This window comes from Doryrhamphus excisus, linkage group LG15 (assembly GCF_037039965.1).
Source record: "Doryrhamphus excisus strain RoL-2023G ecotype Guam linkage group LG15, RoL_Dexc_Guam_v1.1, whole genome shotgun sequence".
Classification (NCBI taxonomy): Eukaryota; Metazoa; Chordata; class Actinopteri; order Syngnathiformes; family Syngnathidae; genus Doryrhamphus; species Doryrhamphus excisus.
Window position 1 is genome coordinate 2,584,016 of NC_136371.1, and position 22,160 is coordinate 2,606,175.

The 22,160-nt window shown below is 42.3% G+C and overlaps 3 protein-coding genes across 5 annotated transcripts in view; 2 read left to right on the top strand and 1 right to left on the bottom strand.

The window, feature by feature from the left end:
* LOC131104144 (uncharacterized) overlaps positions 1-9,736 on the bottom strand; it is a 16,877-nt gene extending 7,141 nt beyond the window's left edge. For 2 of the 3 annotated variants that reach the window (XM_058051005.2, XM_058051004.2), the window contains exons 1-2: positions 9,294-9,726; positions 1,174-1,411 (exon numbers count right to left, since the gene is read on the bottom strand). In XM_058051005.2, coding sequence (XP_057906988.2) covers positions 1,174-1,307 — 134 coding nt within the window. In that variant the 5' untranslated portion in view covers positions 1,308-1,411; positions 9,294-9,726. Of the gene's footprint in view, positions 1-1,173; positions 1,412-9,293 lie in introns of all 3 variants that reach the window. The other variant, XM_078796685.1, reaches the window with a different exon arrangement.
* Positions 9,737-11,897: 2,161 nt separating this feature from the next.
* Positions 11,898-16,513, top strand: nkain5 (sodium/potassium transporting ATPase interacting 5). Its single transcript, XM_058051011.2, has 7 exons — positions 11,898-12,153; positions 12,663-12,800; positions 14,119-14,199; positions 14,317-14,514; positions 14,594-14,654; positions 16,186-16,254; positions 16,344-16,513. Exons 1-6 carry the CDS (start codon positions 12,100-12,102, stop codon positions 16,239-16,241), a joined length of 588 nt encoding a protein of 195 aa, XP_057906994.2. The 5' UTR covers positions 11,898-12,099; the 3' UTR covers positions 16,242-16,254; positions 16,344-16,513.
* A 196-nt stretch (positions 16,514-16,709) lies between these two features.
* ythdf1 (YTH N6-methyladenosine RNA binding protein F1) lies at positions 16,710-22,100 on the top strand. Its single transcript, XM_058051813.2, has 6 exons — positions 16,710-17,092; positions 17,407-17,434; positions 18,975-19,069; positions 19,232-20,854; positions 21,648-21,692; positions 21,844-22,100. Exons 1-6 carry the CDS (start codon positions 17,063-17,065, stop codon positions 21,856-21,858), a joined length of 1,836 nt encoding a protein of 611 aa, XP_057907796.2. The 5' UTR covers positions 16,710-17,062; the 3' UTR covers positions 21,859-22,100.
* The last annotated feature ends 60 nt before the right edge of the window (positions 22,101-22,160 follow it).

Sequence of the window (22,160 nt, forward strand, 5' to 3'; positions counted from 1 at the left end):
TGATTTCCTTACTCAATCCATTCCATAGTTTGATTCCACATACTGAAATGCTATGGCTAGCATAACGTAGTCCTAGCATAGAAGTGTTTCAATAATGTTTGATATAGATGCTGTATGGCAGGGGTCTCAAACACGTGGCCCGCGGGGACACTAGTTTGAGGCCCCCGCCTTGATATGAAAGTTTAATGTTAGTGCGGCCCGCGCAAGTTTGATATGGATGCTGTATGGTATCATGTACCCAGAAAAAATTATTACGTTTGATTCATGTTCATGTTAAAGGTTAAATAACTGTTAATAGTTATCCTCCCTATCTGTGTGGAAGTGGTAAGTTTTTGGCTATTTAAATTTAAAGGAAATAACTTGAAGGCTACCGTTTAGGTCGCTAGGTCTCTAGTTTGCGAGTTGTCTCAAGACCCTGCAGTTGCGCAATATGTTGTAAATAAAAAGAGTATAAATGTGACTATAGTCGTGTTTTGTCATGTCTACAGGGCTCTAATAATGCTTTGTTCATTTTAATCTGAAAATAATAATTTGTCTACCCACCAACTATATGTGGTTTCTTAAGTTTTTATTATTTGCCGTTTTATTATTATTATTATATTTATTTATTACTGATTGATTGATTTTCTTTATTCTTGATTTGTTTATTTATTTTTCATCTTATTTTGTGTAGAAAAATAAAAAGTAAGATATTTGAGAACAGTGGAATGTTTTATCAGAGCTTTTCTTGTAGAAAATTGGAACCAAAGCAAAGTTTTTTAAATTTTTTTGTTTTTAATAATTGCGTTTTTTTCCGTTTTTTTTTTTTTTTTTTTGGAAAACCTGATGCGGCCCAGTCTCACACAGACCCGAGCTCCAGTGGCCCCCAAGTAAATTGAGTTTGAGACCCCTGCGGTAGAGCATGGTGGTTAAGGAAGCATGGTCTTTGCATGTGAACATAAATATAATATAATAATAATATATAGTATAAATACTGTACCTACAGTACACTGAGTGAAAATGTATCTTCTATGAAAGTATACATTCCTATGCTGCTTATTTCAGGTACTTGATATTGGATGATATTGGACCCCAGATGGGGACAGTTGCCATATATGGACATGAAGTTTTGACGTGCAAGTACGAATACTTAGTGTAGTAGTACTAGTGTAGGTGTGTAATTTGCAATCTCACCTTTGACAGCCCACGCAGAGCACCACGATGAGGATAGTGACAACAAAGGCTGAGGCAGCAGCGATAGCACCCAGCAGCAGGACCTTGCCGTAGGGAGGAGCCGTGAAGTTTAGCCCGTCCTGCATGGAGGCCATGTGGGAGCGCTGGCGCTCACTTTCTCTCACACACACACACTCACACACACTCTCTCCCCCTCACGTTCATGCACGCGGGGCAAGTGCCACGCTCTCACTGGGATCTGCGGTGAGAAGGAACAGTACAACTCCTTAAGCAAAACAGTAAGTAGCAAAAAAAAAAAGCCACAAGTCGTGTAGAATACTTTCAGTGTTACGAGGGAGAAAATGTGAGGATTTCTGTCCGGCACCGAGGCACTGAAGTGAACAGACATTACGCCGCCGGCATTTGCTTCACTTCTACCTTGTTTGAGGGATTACCGAGCTTTCTGTGTCACACTTATTTAGACATCAGCTGCAGAACTGCAACAGACAGCCATCTCGGGACGCGGCTTCCATGTGTTTAGTTTTTATTGTGCTAAACCCGGACTATTTTTTTTAAAGAAGCAGTACAAATTTCCATTCATTCATTCATTTTCTACCGCTTATCCTTACACCCTGGACTGGTGGCCAGCCAATCACAGGGCACATATAGACAAACAACCATTCACACTCACATTCATACCTATGGACAATTTGGAGTCGCTAATTAACCTAGCATGTTTTTGGAATGTGGGAGGAAACCGGAGTACCCGGAGCAGACTTAAAAAAAAAGTCTAGAATTTACATGCTTGCGTTGGTCCCACATCCCAACAACATGCACTCTAAATCATCCATAGGAGTGAATGTAAATGGTGTTTATGTTTATGGTGTTTTATGGTCTAAATCAGGGGTCAGCAACCTGCGGCTCCAGAGCCGCATGTGGCTCTTCAGACTCTTTATTGTGGCTCCCTTTGCGATGCTTGAATATTTTTAACACCCGAGTGGGGAAAATGGACGTCTTTTGTAATGAGTTTTAAAAAATCCAACTTTGTCTGAGACCATGAATGCATCCTGAGTGAGTTCTGACTGATCCAGTTCAGTACATGAAGAAAAACAAGTAATACTTACCTACAAATCTAAAAACTAAATTCGAGATAATTTAAAAACAGCGGCATGGGAACTTGTTTTTACGTTTACAGTAGTTTACACATACATTTATGTAAGTTTATCTCCAAAACTAGCAAGAGTACTCCAACTCGTCTTTTCTTATCTGAACTACTTTGATACCCCCAAATTCCCTCCAATGTTGTTTTAAACATACTATATGTTTTGCGGCTCCAGGCTATTTTTCTTCAGTGGGCATTGGGTAAAATGGCTCTTTTCATAGTAAAGGTTGCCGACCCCTGGTCTAAATGCATCACTAAAAAGTAATTCAGAGTATCTGTTGACACCACTTGATTTAATACATAAATGCAATGCAAAAAAATGTAATTAATTGATTTAGATAAACTTTCTAAGTTGCTAACTTTATTTTTTCGAGTTATGTTCAAATATTAATGTTGGCTATTACATGACCTTAATTTAGAATGTCGTATACACTCAAATTTTATTGTTGGTAAACTTAAAACAAAATTCAAGTTGCCATGACTTAATAAAATTAGCTCGGCAACAACATTTTCTCTTAAGCTTTCCATTTTAAGTTCCATCTCCTATACAAATATATATATATATCAAAAAAATATGTTAAGTTAAAATATGTTAAAATAAGTAAAAAAATAAGTTAAAATATGTTAACTATATATATATATATGTATATATATAGTTGTTAAAATATGTTAACTATATATATATATATAGTTAACATATTTTAACTTATTTTTTAACTTATATTAAATTAAATAAAATAAATAAGTTAAAAAATAAGTTAAAATATATTAACTATATATATATATAGTTAACATATTTTACCTTATTTTTTAACTTATTTATTTAACTTATTTAACTTATAACGTAACATATATATATATACATATATATATATATAGTTATTTTTTAACTTATATAAAATAAATAAAATAAAATAAATAAGTTAAAAAATAAGTTAAAATATGTTAACTATATATATATATATATATATAGTTACTGCTACTTAAAAAGCTGTGTGCATTGTTATTATAATTAAGTAGACAACAAACTAAACTACTTTGAATAAAATGATTAAGTCAGTTGACTTAACATATTTTTTCGAGTTACGAACTTAAAAACTTGTCCCTATGACAACAATTATTCAGTAAGCATTACTTCAAATGAGCATAGAGTGAATAGGAAAAGCTAATTCGTGAAATGCAATATTGTTTGTTGGTTCAAAGCAATTTCAAATTAAGTTAAGTAATAACTAAGAAAGACGAATGGAAAACTGTTGCGTTGATTTTTTTTTTTTGTTGAGGCTAAACATTTATTTTTCGAGTGTACCCTATGTTTGATGTCAGCTGAGATAAGGCTCTAGTTCGGCATCTTTTGCAATGCAATTATACATCTCTTTATTCCGTATTTCATATTTGGCACAATCTCTATGTCAAAGATGGTATTTGCATATGTTTTTACAATGTTTTGTTAAAGCCTATGCAGGGATTCAAACACCTCAAAATAACACTGTTGGTCAGGGTTACTAAATCCAGTACGGTAAATGTCTTCATGCTGTCCTCTCCCTCTATACTGAAGTAATTAGATTTGATGCTGGTGGCTGTTGGACACCGTTTAAGGCAGTCTTCTCTTGGGTATTCTTATTTTTGGGAAGCCTGCTGTTGGGCAGCTTGCACATCATCTGCTGTGGGAAGGTGTGTGGACGACAACAGGAACAACATGAACAGGAAATTGAGTCTTTAATGGAGGCCCCAGCCGAGGAAAAACTGGTTTTAAATGCATGGTGCAAGTCTATATTCGTGAATATTCGTGAATATTCGTGAATATTCGTGAATATTCGTGAATATTCGTGAATATTCGTGAATATTCATTCATTCATTGGATTGCGGGGGCGCTGGAGCCTATCCCAGCTGTCTTCGGTCGAGAGGTGGGGTACACCCTGGACTGGTGGCCAGCCAATCACAGGGCACATATAGACAAACAACCATTCACACTCACATTCATACTTATGGACAATTTAATTCATTCATTCATTTTCTACCGCTTTTTCCTCACGAGGGTTGCGGGGGGTGCTGGAGCCTACCCCAGCTGTCTTCGAGCGAGAGGCGGGGTACACCCTGGACTGGTGGCCAGCCAATCACAGGGCACATACGTATAGACAAACAACCATTCACACTCACATTCATACCTATGGACAATTTGGAGTGGCCAATTAACCTAGCATGTTTTTGGAATGTGGGAGGAAACCGGAGTACCCGGAGAAAACCCACGCATGCACGGGGAGAACATGCAAACTGCGGCCTGCGTGCTAACCACTCATCCACCGTGCAGCCCAAATTAGTGAATATTTTTCATTTCATTTTCTACCGCTTTTTCCTCACGAGGGTTGCGGGGGGTGCTGGAGCCTATCCCAGCTGTCTTCGGGCGAGAGGCGGGGTACACCCTGGACTGGTGGCCAGCCAATCACAGGGCACATATAGACAAACAACCATTCACACTCACATTCATACCTATGGACAATTTGGAGTCACCAATTAACCTAGCATGTTTTTGGAATGTGGGAGGAAACCGGAGTACCCGGAGAAAACCCACGCATGCACGGGGAGAACATGCAAACTGCGGCCTGCGTGCTAACCACTCACCCACCGTGCAGCCCGAATTAGTGAATATGTAACCTTAAAAGTACGTTTATTGTTGGAGCGAATGTTCTACTTTTCAGACACTGTCTGCTTGTCAAGATGGCGGAATGTGGTTTACTACAACTTGGATGACCTCACAAATGCTGACAACAACAACACGACGGAAGCTGCGTCACAATAATAGCCACGGTTTTTTTTAACTGCAGGAAATTAGCGACGCAGCTGCAGGAAGAACATGAACTTCCGTTACTGTAAATGTAATTCACACCAACCTGTCACGTTCACATCTTCTGTTAAAACAGAACCAATGAGGAGCTTTGTCTGCCTCCGAGACGTGCAGTTTTAGCATATGTTGGGGGTAATTTGCATTTCTATAATTAGCTCCAGCCGTGGACCCAAATACAAAGCATGAAATCCAATTTGTACCCGTTTTTTTTTTTTTTTTGCACGCAGGCAACACTTTAGTCACCTTTTAGTCATGGCAAAACAGACACATTGTCCAATTAAGCAGCAATGATTGTTATTAATGGCATTCACCAGGGGCGTCCGAAGAGCGGCTGGGGGGGGCATTTGCGGCAGGTTTATGAAATGAAAAAACAAAACAAAAAACAACAGCAAACATCGGCAACTATTAAGATGCAATGTAAAGAAAAAAGCTAATAACAGCTAATGACTACCAATAAGTTTTTAATATTTTTTTTTTACTTTGGGGGATTCAGATTCAACAGTAGCTCATATTATTACTATGATGATGATGATCATTATTATTAATATTGTTGTTCCACTTGTTGGCGATCGTCTGGTACGTGTTACTAGTGACACCTCGTGTCCGGAGTCGACTACAGTTCATAAACATCTCGTGAGGGGCAGAGGAACTGCACTTTTTGGGGTGAATTTTGCTTATAATTCACAATTTCCTTCCCTTTTCTGTGCATTATAACACAAGAAAATGAGTTAATATAAGCTAGCTAAAATGTACGTCATTGGGACACATAGCTACTTAAAAAAAAAAAATGTAAAAAAGTGATGTTTGAACTGTGATGGAGTGAGGGATGACTGTAGGTCGAGGGTGTGCGCAAATTTTTTGAGGTTTTTGAACTTTTTTTGGAATAATAGGCTGAAAAATATGTGATATATTTCAACACAAAGCGTTGTGTTATTAGTTTCAGCACTTTTTCTCTTCACAGTCTGCCATTTCTTTTTGTTTTGTTGTATTTTCTTTCTACATTGTGCCGGGGGCCGGTGAAAAATAATGACCCCCCCCCCCCCTCTCGGGGCTCACTTTGGACACCCCGGATATGACACTCCTTTATCAATTATTCCTTTTCACCAAGACAACTTCTGGCTTCCACCCGTCAAGCTTTTCCTAGCATTTTGGCAACATTTCCCTCCCCCTCTTTCAGTGCCAATGTTTGGGATTTCGGTTTTCCAGGGTGGATCCACATTCCCACATCGCCTTCTTAAGCTATGAGGAAGTTACAGTGGACACCAGACTGTTCCTAGCTATTGCCTCCATGTTTTTTTGTTGTTGTTTTGCTTACTGCGCACCCGTGTTGTGGCCTTACTACAATATGTAGTTATTATTATTTTTTACAGTTTTCCTTTTAGTAGTAGTGTGGCGTCCCAGTCCTTTTGTTTGTGCCAAAGATGAAGATAAGGCGATGATGTGATGATATATGATCATATAAGCTGACGTTACTTGGTGGCTATAAGCTAACTGCTGTTCATTTTTATAGCGGAAATGTGGATTTAAGTCAAATGCAATTTAAGGGGTGCTCGAACTTGTGAAATAAGCACCTTTCACCTCTCAATAAGCACATGCCCGACATACATTTCATATTTAAATGGAAAACGTCTTCTGCGGGCGGCGTGGCGGTCTAGTGGTTAGCGCGCAGACCTCACAGCTAGGAGACTAGGGTTCAATTCCACTCTCGGCCATCTCTGTGTGGAGTTTGCATGCGTGGGTTTCCTCCCACATTCCAAAAAAACATGCTAGGTTAATTAGCGACTCCAAATTGTCCATAGGTATGAATGTGAGTGTGAATGGTTGTTTGTCTATATGTGCCCTGTGATTGGCCGGCAACCAGTCCGGGGTGTACCCCGCCTCTCGCCTGAAGGCTCCAGCACCCACTGCAACCCTCGTGAGGAAAAGCGGTAGAAAATGAATGAATGAATGAACTTCTTCTGCTTGATTCTTTTCCACTACCAAAGTCTTACCAAAAAAGAAATGCTATATTTTCTTCCATTTTCACTTTCTATGTGAAGTAACGACAAAGACGAGGGAGAAGCTAATGAGCGAGAAGAAAGGCGAAGGTGTAGGTGGGGAGGGAAAACAAGAGCAGCAGGTAGGAGGAGCGTAGGAGTCAGGTGTTTTTGAAGACTCTCAAAGTAGCTGATGAGAAGATTGCCGCCACATTTCCCGAGGAGGTTTCCTCTGCCTGGGCATGACCACGGTCGCCCCCCCCCCACCACCACCACCCATTCCCTGTCTCTCCCCTCTCCCTCCTGCCTCCGCCTGCGGTCGGTGCTGAGCCAGAGTGACGCCTCAGCACTGCAGTGTAATCTCTGGCCCGGGGAGCCAACCAATTGGACGTAGCACTTGGAGCGAGGAAAGAACCGACCTTAGACTGATGCGTTGGGGCTAAACAATGGTCGCCAGGCAGAGAGCTAAGTACGGCAGACATGTGTAATATTACAAATATACACATTATATGTCATGCAGCACACGAGGGACTGTGATGTGTTCAGGTGCATCAGCCACAGACACCTGTTGACTTGCATCTAATCTCATTAATTAAATGTTTTCAAATGCATTCCCTGTCACGGCCTCATTTTATTCCATTTTTCCGCTCTAAATTCAACCGGAAAAACCAGCATGTTTTGTGCATGCATGCAGCATCTGACAAGGCCAGAAAGTCAACAGGGAATTAGGGTGTAATCCTTACAAAAATAGAACCGGGAATCATTTAGCCAGGTACGCCTTCCACGCCAGAAGGGTTTTTATTTTCCAGGAACATGTCCTGCATTTATATGTCTCCATTATTAATAACGCTGGAGCTGCTTCAGTCAGTCAGTCAGTCAGTCAGTCAGTCAGGCAGTCAGTCAGGCAGGCAGTCAGGCCGCGTGACCTCTCAGGTCGCCAATCAGCTCAGGTTTTGATAAACCACCTGGAAGTTCATGTGGTAGAGCAAAAAAAAAAAAACTCACTCTCTGTGTGACACAAATAAGAGTGTGTGTGTTGGGGGAGAAAGAGATGTTGGGAGAGAGAAGGGGGGGGGGGGGCTGCTATTGTGTGAGAATGTGAATTAGGTCAAATGTTTGCTTGCAACAACGATTAACCGTGCGCCCCGTGAGGAGGAAGCTCAAAGTGGAAGAGGCTCGGCTTTTATCTGTCCCATACTGCCTCACATTATTTAACTCATTTATTATTATTATTATAATTTTTTTAATATTTTGCTAAAATTTTGCTTAAAAAAAGGACTTATTCAACAGGATGCTGAGACACGCTGTTGAATACAGATGCTGGATGTTAGCCGGCTCCGTTACTCTCTTTAAAGAAGAAATGGCCCTCCTATGGGGGGTGCTATGTGTGGACTGTGGATGTGGTCGCACCAACAACAGGCGTCCATCATTGGCTGCTGGCTCAAACTGCAGCAAAGCGGTGACAACAGGTTACGGAGCAGCAATACTGCTTTGGGGAGGTGTGTTCAGACCAATCAGACCATATGATTGATGCCCCTCCTGACATGTGACACTGCTTTGTTTTAAGATCAAAGTGTGCTTGGATATTCCTAAAAGGATGTCCCTGAGGTCAGCAGGCAACCCAAAGCCACCCCCCCCATCCCCCCCGGTCCCCTATTTATGAGTGAAGGCAAGGAAGGATGGTGGGGGCTGCAAACGTCCACAGAAACCTTAATTATCTTTATGCTTCACTTTAGCACACTGCTTTGGAGAAGGAGAAAGAGAAGGGGGGGGGGTGTCACGCATGAAAAGGTGTGATTGGCTGCTGCTTTTTCTGGGGATTTTTTTTTATTTTTTTTATTTTTAATAAAAAAAATAGTGGTTGAAATGACAATAAAAAAATACAATGCAGTAAGGGTGCACATGATGCACGTGTCCGCGCCTTAAACGCACCACGACCAGAGAGTGCGGACGTGGAGCCAGCACAAAGAAAACACGCAACGTGGAACATGCTTGCATTAATAGTAAAATCCTTTGTATGTATCACATGCGTGCAAGCTATAGGCACATGATGTATGTACCCCCCCCCCTTTCCAACACACACACACACACACACACACACCCTCCGGCATGTCATAGAGCTCCAAGGCACGGATCATTGCGCTAAAGCATGTCTACTCACTCAGCTCAGAGGTTCGGAGAGGCGCAGCATCTGCCCGTCCTTTGGGTTCAGGTTCTGCTTCGGCTCGGACCAGCAGCCACCACCCAGAGGGCATAATCAATCACATGCGACGCTCTTCCGTGGGTTTCACACAACAGGAATGCAGCATATTGCATCTGGCATCTTTTTTTTTGGCGCTGCCAGATGACCCCGAACCATGCGCCTCTTGCTTCCCAGCCGGGGAGTGCGGGGGGACGGGGGGAGGCGGTGGGCTTGGATGAGCCGAATTTGCTGTTCTGACGTTGCTAGCCGGTCATACAGAAATCTCCGAGAGCGAGGTTCTCCTCCGGTGTCCCTCAAGCCCCCTCCATCTCCACTGGCATCCTCTCCTCTCAGCTATACTTCCATGTGACACAGGCGCAGCTTGGAGACCCCTTCAATTATAATTGTGACTTTTGATTATGGCACCATCCAGCGGTAGATTTGGGAATTACACCTTTAATGTATAGTTCCTGTTTTGCGCGGTACACAATTGTCAAGCAAACGCCACTGTAATATTTGCTAAAGACTAGATTTAATATTCTATATGCATGTAGCTAATAAGATTAATGTAAAATATATTTCTCTAGCTTTGTTGTATTTAGTATTTCGTCAATAATTTTAAAAGCCTTCATTCAGATCGACTATTCCTGCTAGTAGTATAACAACTTCTGCCCCCTGCTGGTGTCTCTGAGAATAGCAGAGAGAAGACACCCACCTATCAGAGGGAAGAAGTCAGTGTTGCTGTATGAGGGGCGATCAGTGCCACAACAGGAGAGCATAGATGGAGGCCTATAAAGTACATAAACTGGCAACTAAAGAGATTCTCCTCGCATCTTTTCAGTAAATATACAATGAGTTCTCACTGTGCTTGAATAGGTTTACTCCAGTTTTCTCCCACGGTCCAATAACATCCACGTTAAGTTAATTGAAGGCTCTAAATCGACTACATTGTAGTATAGTGTGAATGGTTGTCAATATATGTCCTGTAATTGAATGGTTACCAGTACAGGGTGTACCCGGCCTCCTGCTCAAAACCAGCTGGGATAGTCGTCAGCCCCCCATGTGACCTTGAATAGGATAAGAACGAGAATACAATTATGTTTTTATTCAGGAAAATACATTTATGAGTAGTAAAAAAAACATCTTTACATTTTTGGGAAGTTGAATGTATCGATAACAGGGCTGTAATTGCAATACCGGGCCAATACCATGTGATCAAAATGTTTAGAATCTTATACATATTTGGGTTGTTTGATAAGTAATGTGGTAAGAAGTTAATTTTTTAAAGTGGAACGCTTATGTCATCCATTTTTTTAGTGTTGAACAACCATGATTGCCAACAAAAATCATATATACTTTTGGATCACAAGGGCAGTTCAGGCGCTGCCCCATTTTAGCACACTAAAAAAAGTGGAAATTAATATAAAATTATATGAAATTGCACTGCACGATGAAGAGTGTTTAGCGCACAGGCCTCACAGCTAAGAGACCCGAGTTCAATTCCACCCATCTCTGTGTGGAGTTTGCATGTTCTCCCCGTGCAAGTTTCCGGTTTCCTCCCACATTCCAAAAACATGCTAGGTTAATTGGCAAGTCCAAATTGTCCATAGGTATGAATGCGAGTGTGAATGGTTGTTTGTCTATATGTGCCCTGTGATTGGCTGGCCACCAGTCCAGGGTGTACCCCGCCTCTCGCCGGATGACATTTGGGATAGGCTCCAGCATCCCCTGCGACCCTCGTGAGGATAAGGTCAAAAGTGGTTATTTTCTATGCTCACTGAAATCATTGTAAATCTGAGGCTATTTTTTTTAGTGCGTTACAAAATAACACATTCATTTAACACACATTTTATCAGAAGTACTCGACTCGCTTTACACTGCATTACCCACAAAGCATTGCACACTAGCATAACAATTCTATTCTCTTGGCGCTTTGTATTAAGTTGTGGTTTCCTATAGAGCAGCTACACACAATAACCCGCACATTTGACTTCTCCTGCATAAAAAGACCTGTTCCCGTCACAGGACAATTTCTAATATTTCTGAGATATTTGCGCTATAAATATCCTACTTCAATGAATATCGCCATACATCACCGTATACATCTTTGTCTAAAACAATTTTTGCAGTGATTAACAAGAACGGTGGCGCTACTCAGCTTGAGTCCTACTAAGAATTTTTTTTTTCTTCTGGTTTTGAGACTTTTTTGTAATTTTTTGAAACTTTTGATCAGCTGATAAACAGCCTATATCGATGAAATTGTTGTTTTTATTAAATTATATTTTCAAAGCGCTTTTGCTCACACTTCCTCTTCTTGCTTTTGCATATTAAAACCTCATTAAGATCCAAATATGCAAAAGGTAAATTCTAGCTATTTTGATCAGGTCTGTAAATATTGTTCAAAACAACAAAACACTCGACTCCAAGTCAATCAAACCTCAGTGAAATCAAACATGGAGGACACAAACACTACCGAGCCTCATTTTGACTTGTTTTAAAAAAACATTACATCAACGTTATGGACGTGGACAAGCCAACACACGGGAAACCTCAACCTCCTTTTTTTTACGCCTCTATGTGGCACTAACCACCCCCCATATCACCCTCCCCCTACTTCCCAGACAGAGTGTTATTGCAATGAGGTGAGGTTTGTGTGTGTGTGTGTGTGTGTGTGTGTGTGCACTGCTGCATCTTTCACCCCTCGCTGGATTGCTTCTCCTGTTTGAGCATATTTAAAGAGGAATCTTGGCTGTTGTTTTTGGCATCATTTGAGAGAGGAATCATCATGGGCTGCTGCTCGGCACGATGCATGCTGGTCCTCCTGTGCTGTCTGCAGCTGGTAAGATGATCAGACACACACACACACACACATCTGTTTACACAACACCATCAGGTTTATTTGGAATCAAAGTAGTTTTAATATATTGCATTTTATTAGTATACTGTGTATCCTAATTATTGGTATTGCTTTTAATATATTACTATAGTACATGCTGCACTTTGAAGTGTTGACAGAATTTTCCAAGCTAAATATGTAAATATTGAACTTTTAGTTTGTGGACCCGGACAAAAGAAATTCAGTGTTTACAAAATAATATGAAATTAATCATAGAATTGTGGCTCGAGCAAAGCTACACAAAGACATATTATGTGCAAGGTGCAAATGAAAAAAAAAAGTGACCGCCCACCTGTGCATCCGCCACAAGGAAGAGCTTTGCGTCTCCTTCTGTGTTTCCCACCCTGCCCCCCCCCCTCCTCCGTTCATGGCAGGCTGGGCCGCTTCCCCCCAAAGAACCAGTGCTTTGTCCCTGATGGTTGTATTGAGACGGTCTTGTTTTATTCCTACAGATGACTGCACTGGAGAGACAGGTCTTTGACTTCCTTGGCTTCCAGTGGGCTCCCATCATGATAAACTTCATTCACATCATCGTGGTCATCCTGGGCCTATTTGGTGCCATGCAGTACAGACCACGTTATCTTATTCTGGTTTGATTTTATGCTTTTTTGATGCTTGTAATAGTTAAAATTGTAGTGTATCCATCCGTCTGTTTTCTATGCCGCTTAACCTCATTAGGTTTGCAGGGTTATGCTGGAGTCGATTCCAGCTGATTTCCATCAGAAGTTAAACATTGTAAAAATTGTTTGTGCAGAATCGGATGGTATTCACTGTCTAGTATACATGTAAACTACCGGTTAAACATTTGGACACACTTACACACAGCATGAGGAAGTCAGTCCAAACGTATGACTGGTCCATCACAAATATACATGGCAATCATTGTGTGTTTATGATAGGCTATTCATTCATTCATTCATTCATTCATTTTCTATCGCTTATCCTCACGAGGGTTGCGGGGGTGCTGGAGCCTATCCTTATCCCTAGCCTATGCGTGGGTTTTCTCCGGGTACTCCGGTTTCTCCCACATTCCAAAAACATGCTAGGTTAATTGGCCACTCCAAATTGTCCATAGGTATGAATGTGAGTGTGAATGGTTGTTTGTCTATATGTGCCCTGTGATTGGCTGGCCACCAGTCCAGGGTGTACCCCGCCTCTCACCTGAAGACAGCTGGGATAGGCTGTTAGAATGGGATTCTAACAGTAACACAACCACTAGTTCATACTTTTTAGTACTTTTTTTCTGGCCATTTCATAAATTAACATAGTGTAAGAATGTCAATTGTGAGGTTTTTTTACAGGTATCTGTGTGTTATTAGAAAATCAATCAATCTGTAACAAATAAATAAATATAAGAATAATCATAAAACGGCAAATAATAAAAACTTAAGAAACCACATATAGTTGGTGGGTAGACAAATTATTTTTTTCAGATTAAAATGAACAAAGCATTATTAGAGCCCTGTAGACATGACAAAACACGACTATAGTCACATTTATACTCTTTTTATTTACAACATATTGCGCAACTGCAGGGTCTTGAGACACATGCTAACTCGCAAACTAGAGAGCTAAACGGTAGCCTTTAAGTTATTTCCTTTAAACTTAAATAGCCAAAAACGTACCACTTCCACACGGATAGGGAGGATAACTATTAACAGTTATTTAACCTTTAACATGAACATGAATCAAACGTAATAATTTTTTCTGGGTACATGATACCATACGGCATCCATATCAAACTTGCGCGGGCCGCACTAACATTAAACTTTCATATCAAGGCGGGGGCCTCAAACTAGTGTCCTGCGGGCCACATTTGGCCCACGGGCCGCGTGTTTGAGACCCCTGGACTAAGGTGTCTGCTGTGCAAAATCACGTTTAATTTGTCTTGTGTTCCTGCCTGCTCAGTACCTTCTGTGGATTCTGTTATGGCTCAGCTGGAATGTCTTTGTTTGCTGCCTCTACTTGGACTTGGGAGGTCTTTCCAAGGTGAGCGTAACGATTAGCTCTTAATTAAAGAGCTACCAGTGCTAAGCCTCTCTTTACGTGCAAACACAGCGTATAGCACGATACATAACGTATGTTCTGCTGATTTTGTCCCTGCAGGAGAGTGACATTCTCTCCCTCGGAGTGTCGTTGCATGGCTCCTGGTGGAAGGAAAACGGCCCAGGCTGTCAAAGTCAACTTCTTCCATCGACTGACTGGCATAACCATGGAAACCCAGAGCTGACTACCGTGCTGAGCTGCTGGCTGGAGTACCAGTACATAGAAGTCCTGCAAGGCATCATCCAGATCTTCATATCAGTGAGGGAGCTCTTTGGGTAGTTGTGTGTTCATATGAAGATTATTATTTTAATAACTGTGTTGTTGTCAACCCCCACAGCTTCTAGCATTTGTTTATGCCTGCTATGTGGTCAGTCTTTTCTCCAATGAAGAGAACTCCTGTAAGTATGATGCTGATCATTGTGCACAAAAATATGAATGATGTTCAACTTTCACTAAATTAGCTAAACCAAATCCACCTACATGGACTTTTTATTTTTGGGGGAAACAATATGCATGTTTTTTGTGTCCATTCATGCCGTTCATTCCATCTCCTCCATCTGTCTCTCTCACACCAACTACCCTCATGTCCTCCTTCACTACATCCATAAACCTTCTTCTACCAATATATTCACTATCTCTCCTCTGGACATGTCCCAACCATCTCAGTCTGGCCTCTCTGACTTTATCTCCAAGGCCTCTAACATGATGTACTCCTTCCCGATCCTATCCATCCTGGTCACTCCCAATGAGAACCTCAGCATCCTCATCTCTGCTACCTCCAGTTCTGCTTCCTGTAGACCAAAACAACATGGCTGGTCTCACCACAGTTTTGTATACCTTTTCTTTCATTTTAGCTGAAACTCTTCTATCACGCCTGACACTTTTCTCCACCATCCATCCTGCCTGCACACGCTTCTTCGCCTCCTTATCACAATCTCCGTTGTTCTGAATTATTGACCCCAAGTACTTTAAATTCTCCACCTTCTGTATCTCTTTTCCCTGTAACCTCACTTTTCAAACTATGGTTGTTTGGGCCTAATTGTGTTGCTATTTTTAGTCATGCATACATCCATTTTCTATACCTCTTATCCTCACGAGGGTCGCGGGCATGCTGGAGCCTATCCCAGCTGTTTTCGGGTCGTTATGTAGAGTTAAATTGGTTGGACTTTTGGGTGAATCTGGCAACCTTATTAAGAATGGTTGTCAGTTTTGTGTTTTTATTCATTCATTCATTTTCTACCGCTTTTTCTCACGAGGGTTGCGGGCATGCTGGAGCCTATCCCAGCTGTTTTCGGGTCGTCATGTAGAGTTAAATTGGTTTGACTTTTGGGTGAATCTGGCAACCTTAGTAAGAATGGTTGTCAGTTTTGTGTTTTTATTCATTCATTCATTTTCTACCGCTTTTTCTCACAAGGGTTGCGGGCATGCTGGAGCCTATCCCAGCTGTTTTTGGGTCATTATGTAGAGTTAAATTGTTTTGACTTTTGGGTGAATCTGGCAACCTTAGTAAGAATGGTTGTCAGTTTTGTGTTTTTATTCATTCATTTATTTTCTACCGCTTTTTCTCACGAGGGTTGCGGGCATGCTGGAGCCTATCCCAGCTGTTTTTGGGTCGTTATGTAGAGTTAAATTGGTTTGACTTTTGGGTGAATCTGGCAACCTTATTAAGAATGGTTGTCAATTTTGTGTTTTGTAGAATATTTATTTAAAACCCAAATGCAAGTGTAGTTTATACTGGAGGAATCGCTTACTTACTCACATTGCTCAAAGCACTTTCCTTGATAAGGTCTAAACACATTTTCTAAACACATGGGCCAGATTTGGTCCCCGTACCTGAATTTGACACATTTGATTTAAACAATAATAATAAAAATAATCACATTTTTCTTTGCATTATGTTTAATGTATTTCTTTGCTCTTATATTTTAGTTGATACCATTGATGAGTGTCATAGCCCGCCCAAACCTCCACACTTCTTCTACTAAACAGCTGTGATATGTAAGTGGCTTTTCCCAATCAATGTACTGTAATACACGTAATACACGTTCTTCACTATCGCTCATGTTATATGTTTCTGTGTTTTTCAGATTATGAATAAGGAACCTAGTTGACAAAGGCAACGACCCTTGTGATGACATTTCTTCAGCAGTTAATTTAAACCGTACACTTCATGGAGGTTAAAGTCCAGTATCGTGTAAATATATGTGTGTGAATCTGTGTGTATTTGAAATATGTAAATAAAGAGTTGCATATTTGTTCAACCATTCAATAAGATTTCCACATTTCCCATATTTTCGTATATTTAAGGTGCATTTTTATATTTTATAATACACAAAACTTTAAGGGAATGTGAGTTAGTACTTAAGAAGTACTCACCCTGGAAATATAATGTGGTACTTTTACAATAAATGGGATTGCTAGCATGGGTGCGCTGCTGCTAGGTAGCCAAAGACGCGTAGTTTACGTAAGCTACGTCACTTCCGGCTAACAGACCCGGTTGAAGCTGCAGTCGGGATAAGTTAGCAGGTCCACCAAGGAAGCTCGAATATTAAAAGCAACAGTGAGGGTTCGAACCCCCACCCCCCTCCCTCTGGCTTCATATTGACAGGAGGTGGTGCAGCGTCGGCAGGCAACACAACAAGCTAAGCGGCCGCTCCTGCTGGAGACACCGGATAGCAGCTGCGGCTAACTGGTTTAGCAAAGTAACATCCTCTCTAGCTGCTAGCATCTCCACAAAGCGGAGTTTGTGAAGCAAACACACTGAACGTCTTGTCACTGGGGCTATAAAACAACACCTGGAGGATCGATGATGTCCGCTGCTAGCATTGACGCGCAGGTAAGCGGCAACATTAAACGCCGTGGAATTTTTTATTTCTCCAAGGATTCGACGTGCATTCCCACTGAGGCCAGCTAATTTGCTAACTGAAAGGCTGGGTTAGCTTGGGGAAAAAAATGCTTGTAATCAAGGCCTGCTGTCCTCACTAGGTGCTTATAATAGCATCACATCAATTGTATTTTTTCCAATGTAGCATTTCGATGAAAAAAATATGATCGTGTTGTTAGCGTAGCGAGGATAATGTGTGATGCTTTGAGTGCCATTCACGACCCATGTAAGCTTTCATCTCCCTTCCATGCACCCCTTCTACTCAGATATCGAAAGGACAGGATGCCAGCAAAGGTAAGAAGTACATGAACATTATTCACCCGACTGAGTAACTATACTCCACTCACAATAAACATACCTGACACTCTATACCTACCTATCTGATCCATAATTGATCTATTTATCAGTCATGTTGTGGCAGTGTTCATACAGGTGAAATGAATTACTAATTACATGGTTTTGATTGGAGTTTGTATGATCTTGCTGTGTTTAAGTGGATTTTCTCTGACATCCTCCCACATCCCAAAAACATTCAATAGCCACGTTTACATGAGGAGTTTTTCTCTTTCCGAATGACCTGTCCGAAAGCAATGGTATCCATGGAAAGTAATATTCCAATCACGTGTCTACATGCGCCGCTATAATCAATGAGAATAGTCAATGGGGCATACGCAATAAAGCGTAAACATCAACAGCACATGATGCCGACTTCCTCGAGTTATTCTTTCACTTGTTGGAATAACTCCGTATTGCCAGTTTTTCCTTCGTCCAGTCTTGGAATTTAGTTTGAATCAAAAACAAACTTTCCGCAGCAGTCCAGTGCCGATTGCTCGCCTAAATTTTTTTAAATCGAAGAACATCACAACATCATATCTCAGCGTTCGCTGAAAGAACGCACCCGGGAACAGGAAAAGATAAAGTTCAATCTTGCTAATATTTCATAATTAAGCACGGCACATGTTTTATATAGATATGTATATTCTTTTTTTAATAAAACTGGACTTGTGAATGGTTTAGATTCTGTTCCACAGATGGCGCTAATGCACATGAAAGCTGCTTGCCAACCGCCAATAAACAACATTCTTTCATTTTCTACCGCTTTTCCTCACAAGGGTCGTGGGGGTGCTGGAGCCTATCCCAGCTGTCTTCTATACACCCTGGTCTGGTCGCCAGCCAATCACAGGGCACATATAGACAAACAACCATTCACACTCACATTCATACCTATGGACAATTTGGAGTGGCCAATTAACCTAGCATGTTTTTGGAATGTGGGAGGAAACCGGAGTACCCGGAGGAAACCCATGCATGCACGGGGAGAACATGCAAACTCCACACAGAGATGGCCGAGGGTGGAATTGAACCCTGGTCTCCTAGCTGTGAGGTCTGCGTGCTAACCACTAGATCACCGTGACGCCCCCAATAAACAACAGAAAAATAAAAACACCACAAAGAAGAACGCAGTCTAACTTTCCGTTTGAGCGGGTACAAGATACCTCAATCGGATTGGGGAAAGGAATATTCCACCCCCGTGAATCCGATTATATATTCATTCGGATTGGCGCTTTTCTTTGAGCAAATAACCCGAATGGAATTTTAATATTTCGGTCCATGTATACGTGGCTATTGGGTACTCACAGTTTTCCATAGGTGTGTGTATGTGTGTACCCTGTCTCTCACCAAATGTCAGCCGGGACGACCCTACTAGAGAATGAATGTACTTTCATTGTACATCATTTTGATATTTACCCATCAGAGTAATGACAACAAAACATACACACCATAAGCGGTACAGTGACGACTCTTTTTGTGACAAATTTCTATTTCATTGCAGCCTTTCCCGTTTCGGTGCAGAACGGCTCCCTGCACCAGAAGGATGCGGTCCACGACAACGACTTTGAGCCTTATCTTACTGGACAGTCCAATCAGGTGGGCGGCTTCTTTTGGCTTTTAGGAACATTAATGCCGTGTTTGCACTTGTAATCTGGAACCAAAACAAATCTGGTACATCAAGTCTGAATGAAACAAACACAGCCGAAAAGTCATCACCTCGTTCTTGATCCTCACAAATGTTTTTGTTTCTATTTATAGAATAACAGCTATCAGTCCATGACAGATCCTTACCTGTCCAGCTACTACGCCCCCTCCATTGGATTTCCTTACCCTCTGAGTGAGGCTCCGTGGTCTACAGGCGGTGACCCGCCGATACCCTACCTGACGCCCTATGCGCCCCTCAGCAATGGAGACCACCACTTCATGCATGACACGGTGTTCGGGCAGCCGGGGGGTCTCAGCAGCAGCATTTATCCGCACAGGTTCAACTTCTTCCCCGAGAACCCGGCCTTCTCCGCATGGGGGACCAGCGGTTCTCAGGGCCAGCAGACTCAAAGTTCAGCCTACGGAGGGAGTTACAGCTACCCACCAAGCTCATTAGGAGGCACTTTAGTCCCGGATGGTCAGACTGGTTTCCATAGCGACACCCTCAGTAAGGCTCCAGGTATGAACAACCTCGAGCAGGGCATGCTGAGCCTTAAAATAGGCGGCGATGTGGCAGCGGGCAGCTCGGGTGTGAAAGCCGCCGGCTCGGTGATCGGTGGCGGCGGCGGTGTCGCTGTTGCCACGGGCAACGGGGGAACGCCCGTCGGAATGCCACCGCCGAAGCCGGCATCGTGGGCTGCCATCGCTAGCAAGCCCGCCAAGCTGCAGCAGCAAAAGAGCAAGATGAAGCTGGGCACGCCCATAGGCGGTGGACCTCTGCCCCCACCGCCCATCAAACACAACATGGACATCGACACCTGGGATAATAAAGTGGTGGCCGCAAAGATGGCGCCCGCTTTGCACCACCACCAACAGCACCAGGCGCAGCAGCTTCACTCGCACCCTGCCAGCCTCCTGCCGCCCCTTCAGCAGTCCCTCCAGTCGGCCCAGTCGCTCGTGCAGCAGATGACCATGCAGGCTCCTCCCCCTCCCCTCCAGTCCTACCAGAACCACAACTCCGCCCCAGCGACTCAGACCCGCTGGGTCGCCCCGCGCAATCGCAACTTGTGTTACGGCGGCGGAAGCTTGGACAGCAGCGGCTCCTCAAGCGGCGGCGGTATCGGTAACGGGGGCGGAGGGGGTGTCTGCTTGGGATTGGAGCCCGGCTGCGAGTCCCACCCCGTCCTGGAGAAGCTCCGAGCGGCCCACAGTTACAACCCCAAAGAGTTTGACTGGAACCTGAAAAACGGCCGCGTGTTCATCATCAAGAGCTACTCTGAAGATGACATCCACCGCTCCATCAAGTACTCCATCTGGTGCAGCACGGAGCACGGCAACAAGCGCTTGGACTCCGCCTTCAGGGCCATGAACTCCAAAGGTCCCGTTTACTTGTTGTTCAGCGTCAACGGCAGCGGCCATTTCTGCGGCGTGGCGGAAATGCGCTCGCCCGTGGACTATGGCACCAGTGCCGGCGTTTGGGCGCAGGACAAGTGGAAGGGCAAGTTTGACGTGAACTGGTTGTTTGTTAAGGACGTGCCCAACAGCCAGCTGCGCCACATCCGCTTGGAGAACAATGACAACAAGCCCGTCACCAACTCGCGGGACACTCAAGAGGTTCCGCTGGAGAAGGCCAAGCAGGTGCTCAAGATCATCGTCCAGTACAAACACACCACCTCCATCTTTGACGACTTTTCTCACTACGAGAAGAAGCAGGAAGAGGAAGAGGTGGTCAAAAAGGTCAGTTTGCCACAGCTCAATTCCAATGGAGATCTTATCTTTTGTTTGAACATAAAATGTTATTTTGAGATGTGTAGTTAGCATGTTTGTGTTGCATCATAGCAGAGGCACACGTGAATACAGCATTTTGTTTTTAGCATTATTATTTGAGTTCAAACTTGTAAAAATCGAGCTAATTTGATGCTAATAATCATGACACAAAGTTAGGGCTATTTGCTAAACAATCGGAAGGAGTTTAGTTTTTGTTTTGAATAATCTCCGTAAAATGATGGTAAACGGTATATGTTGGTGAAACCTAACTATGCACTTTGACATGGGAACTTGCACCGGAGTAAATAATATCCGGTAAGTAGGGTTGGGCATCGTTTGAGTTCCGATTCCTCGTTTTGATTCTGGTTTCTAACGAAAAGTTAGCATGGTTGAAATGAAGGCGCTAACCAAACCTGTTTGTTTTTTTTTTTTTAGTAATATGACCTTTTTATGAATGCCTTATGAACTTCTCCCAGGGCTATTAAAAACAAGTATATAAGAATCAAACCATTGAACATGAACATAAATATTTATTGTTTAGCTTACCTGATTGGTTGAAAGAAGTCCGATGTCGCCCGTAAAAACGGGGTGAAAAGTCTGGAATAGCATGTAGTAAACAGTGAATCCGGGGGTGTTTGCATCCTCATTTTTTTTTTTTTTTTTTGCACAATATCCAAAAAAGGATCGGATCGGCAAGACTAATAGGAAAAAAATGTGGATCAGGTCTTCCCTAATTTTAATAAGGCTATTCTTTGTTTTCCAGAGCTATGAACCAGCCACATTACAGAACCGACCCCGACTTGATCAGGTAAAAAGAAAAGGAAGTCGTGTTTCTGAAATGTACATATATGTATTTGTATATCCTTTTATCACAGTACAACTGTATGTTATTGTTATTTATTATATACATACGTATGAATATCACTGCATCCAAAGCTGCTTTTCTTTGCTCCACACAGGATCGTCAGAAGTAAACATACAACGCCTTGTGGAAGCTGAACGGCAGGTCCTGCTGGGATGAATACAATAAAATGTATTTAGATTTAACAAAAACCAAGAAGACACACGGACATGAAGAATATTGAAGACTAATATTTTTTCTATTTAATTTTGTCGACTCTGGCCCCCGTCTTAACCACATCACTCACCGCTCCCCGTCTTTAGGAAGTGCGAAGGGATGAAGTCTCTTTAGTATTACATACTTTTTTTTTTTTTTTTTTAAAAAGCCTTATCGCTGCCCCAGAACATTAAAAATTGACATAAACCTGCACGTCTA

Excerpts from the sequence above, each read along its gene's own strand:
- nkain5 (XM_058051011.2), top strand. The coding sequence starts at position 12,100 with ATGGGCTGCTGCTCGGCACGATGCATGCTGGTCCTCCTGTGCTGTCTG. Across the intron at positions 12,801-14,118 it reads GACCACGTTATCTTATTCTG|TACCTTCTGTGGATTCTGTT; the intron begins GTTTGATTTTAT and ends CTGCCTGCTCAG. Across the intron at positions 14,655-16,185 it reads CTCCAATGAAGAGAACTCCT|TTGATACCATTGATGAGTGT; the intron begins GTAAGTATGATG and ends CTTATATTTTAG.
- ythdf1 (XM_058051813.2), top strand. The coding sequence starts at position 17,063 with ATGATGTCCGCTGCTAGCATTGACGCGCAG. Across the intron at positions 17,093-17,406 it reads CTGCTAGCATTGACGCGCAG|ATATCGAAAGGACAGGATGC; the intron begins GTAAGCGGCAAC and ends CCTTCTACTCAG. Across the intron at positions 17,435-18,974 it reads AGGACAGGATGCCAGCAAAG|CCTTTCCCGTTTCGGTGCAG; the intron begins GTAAGAAGTACA and ends ATTTCATTGCAG.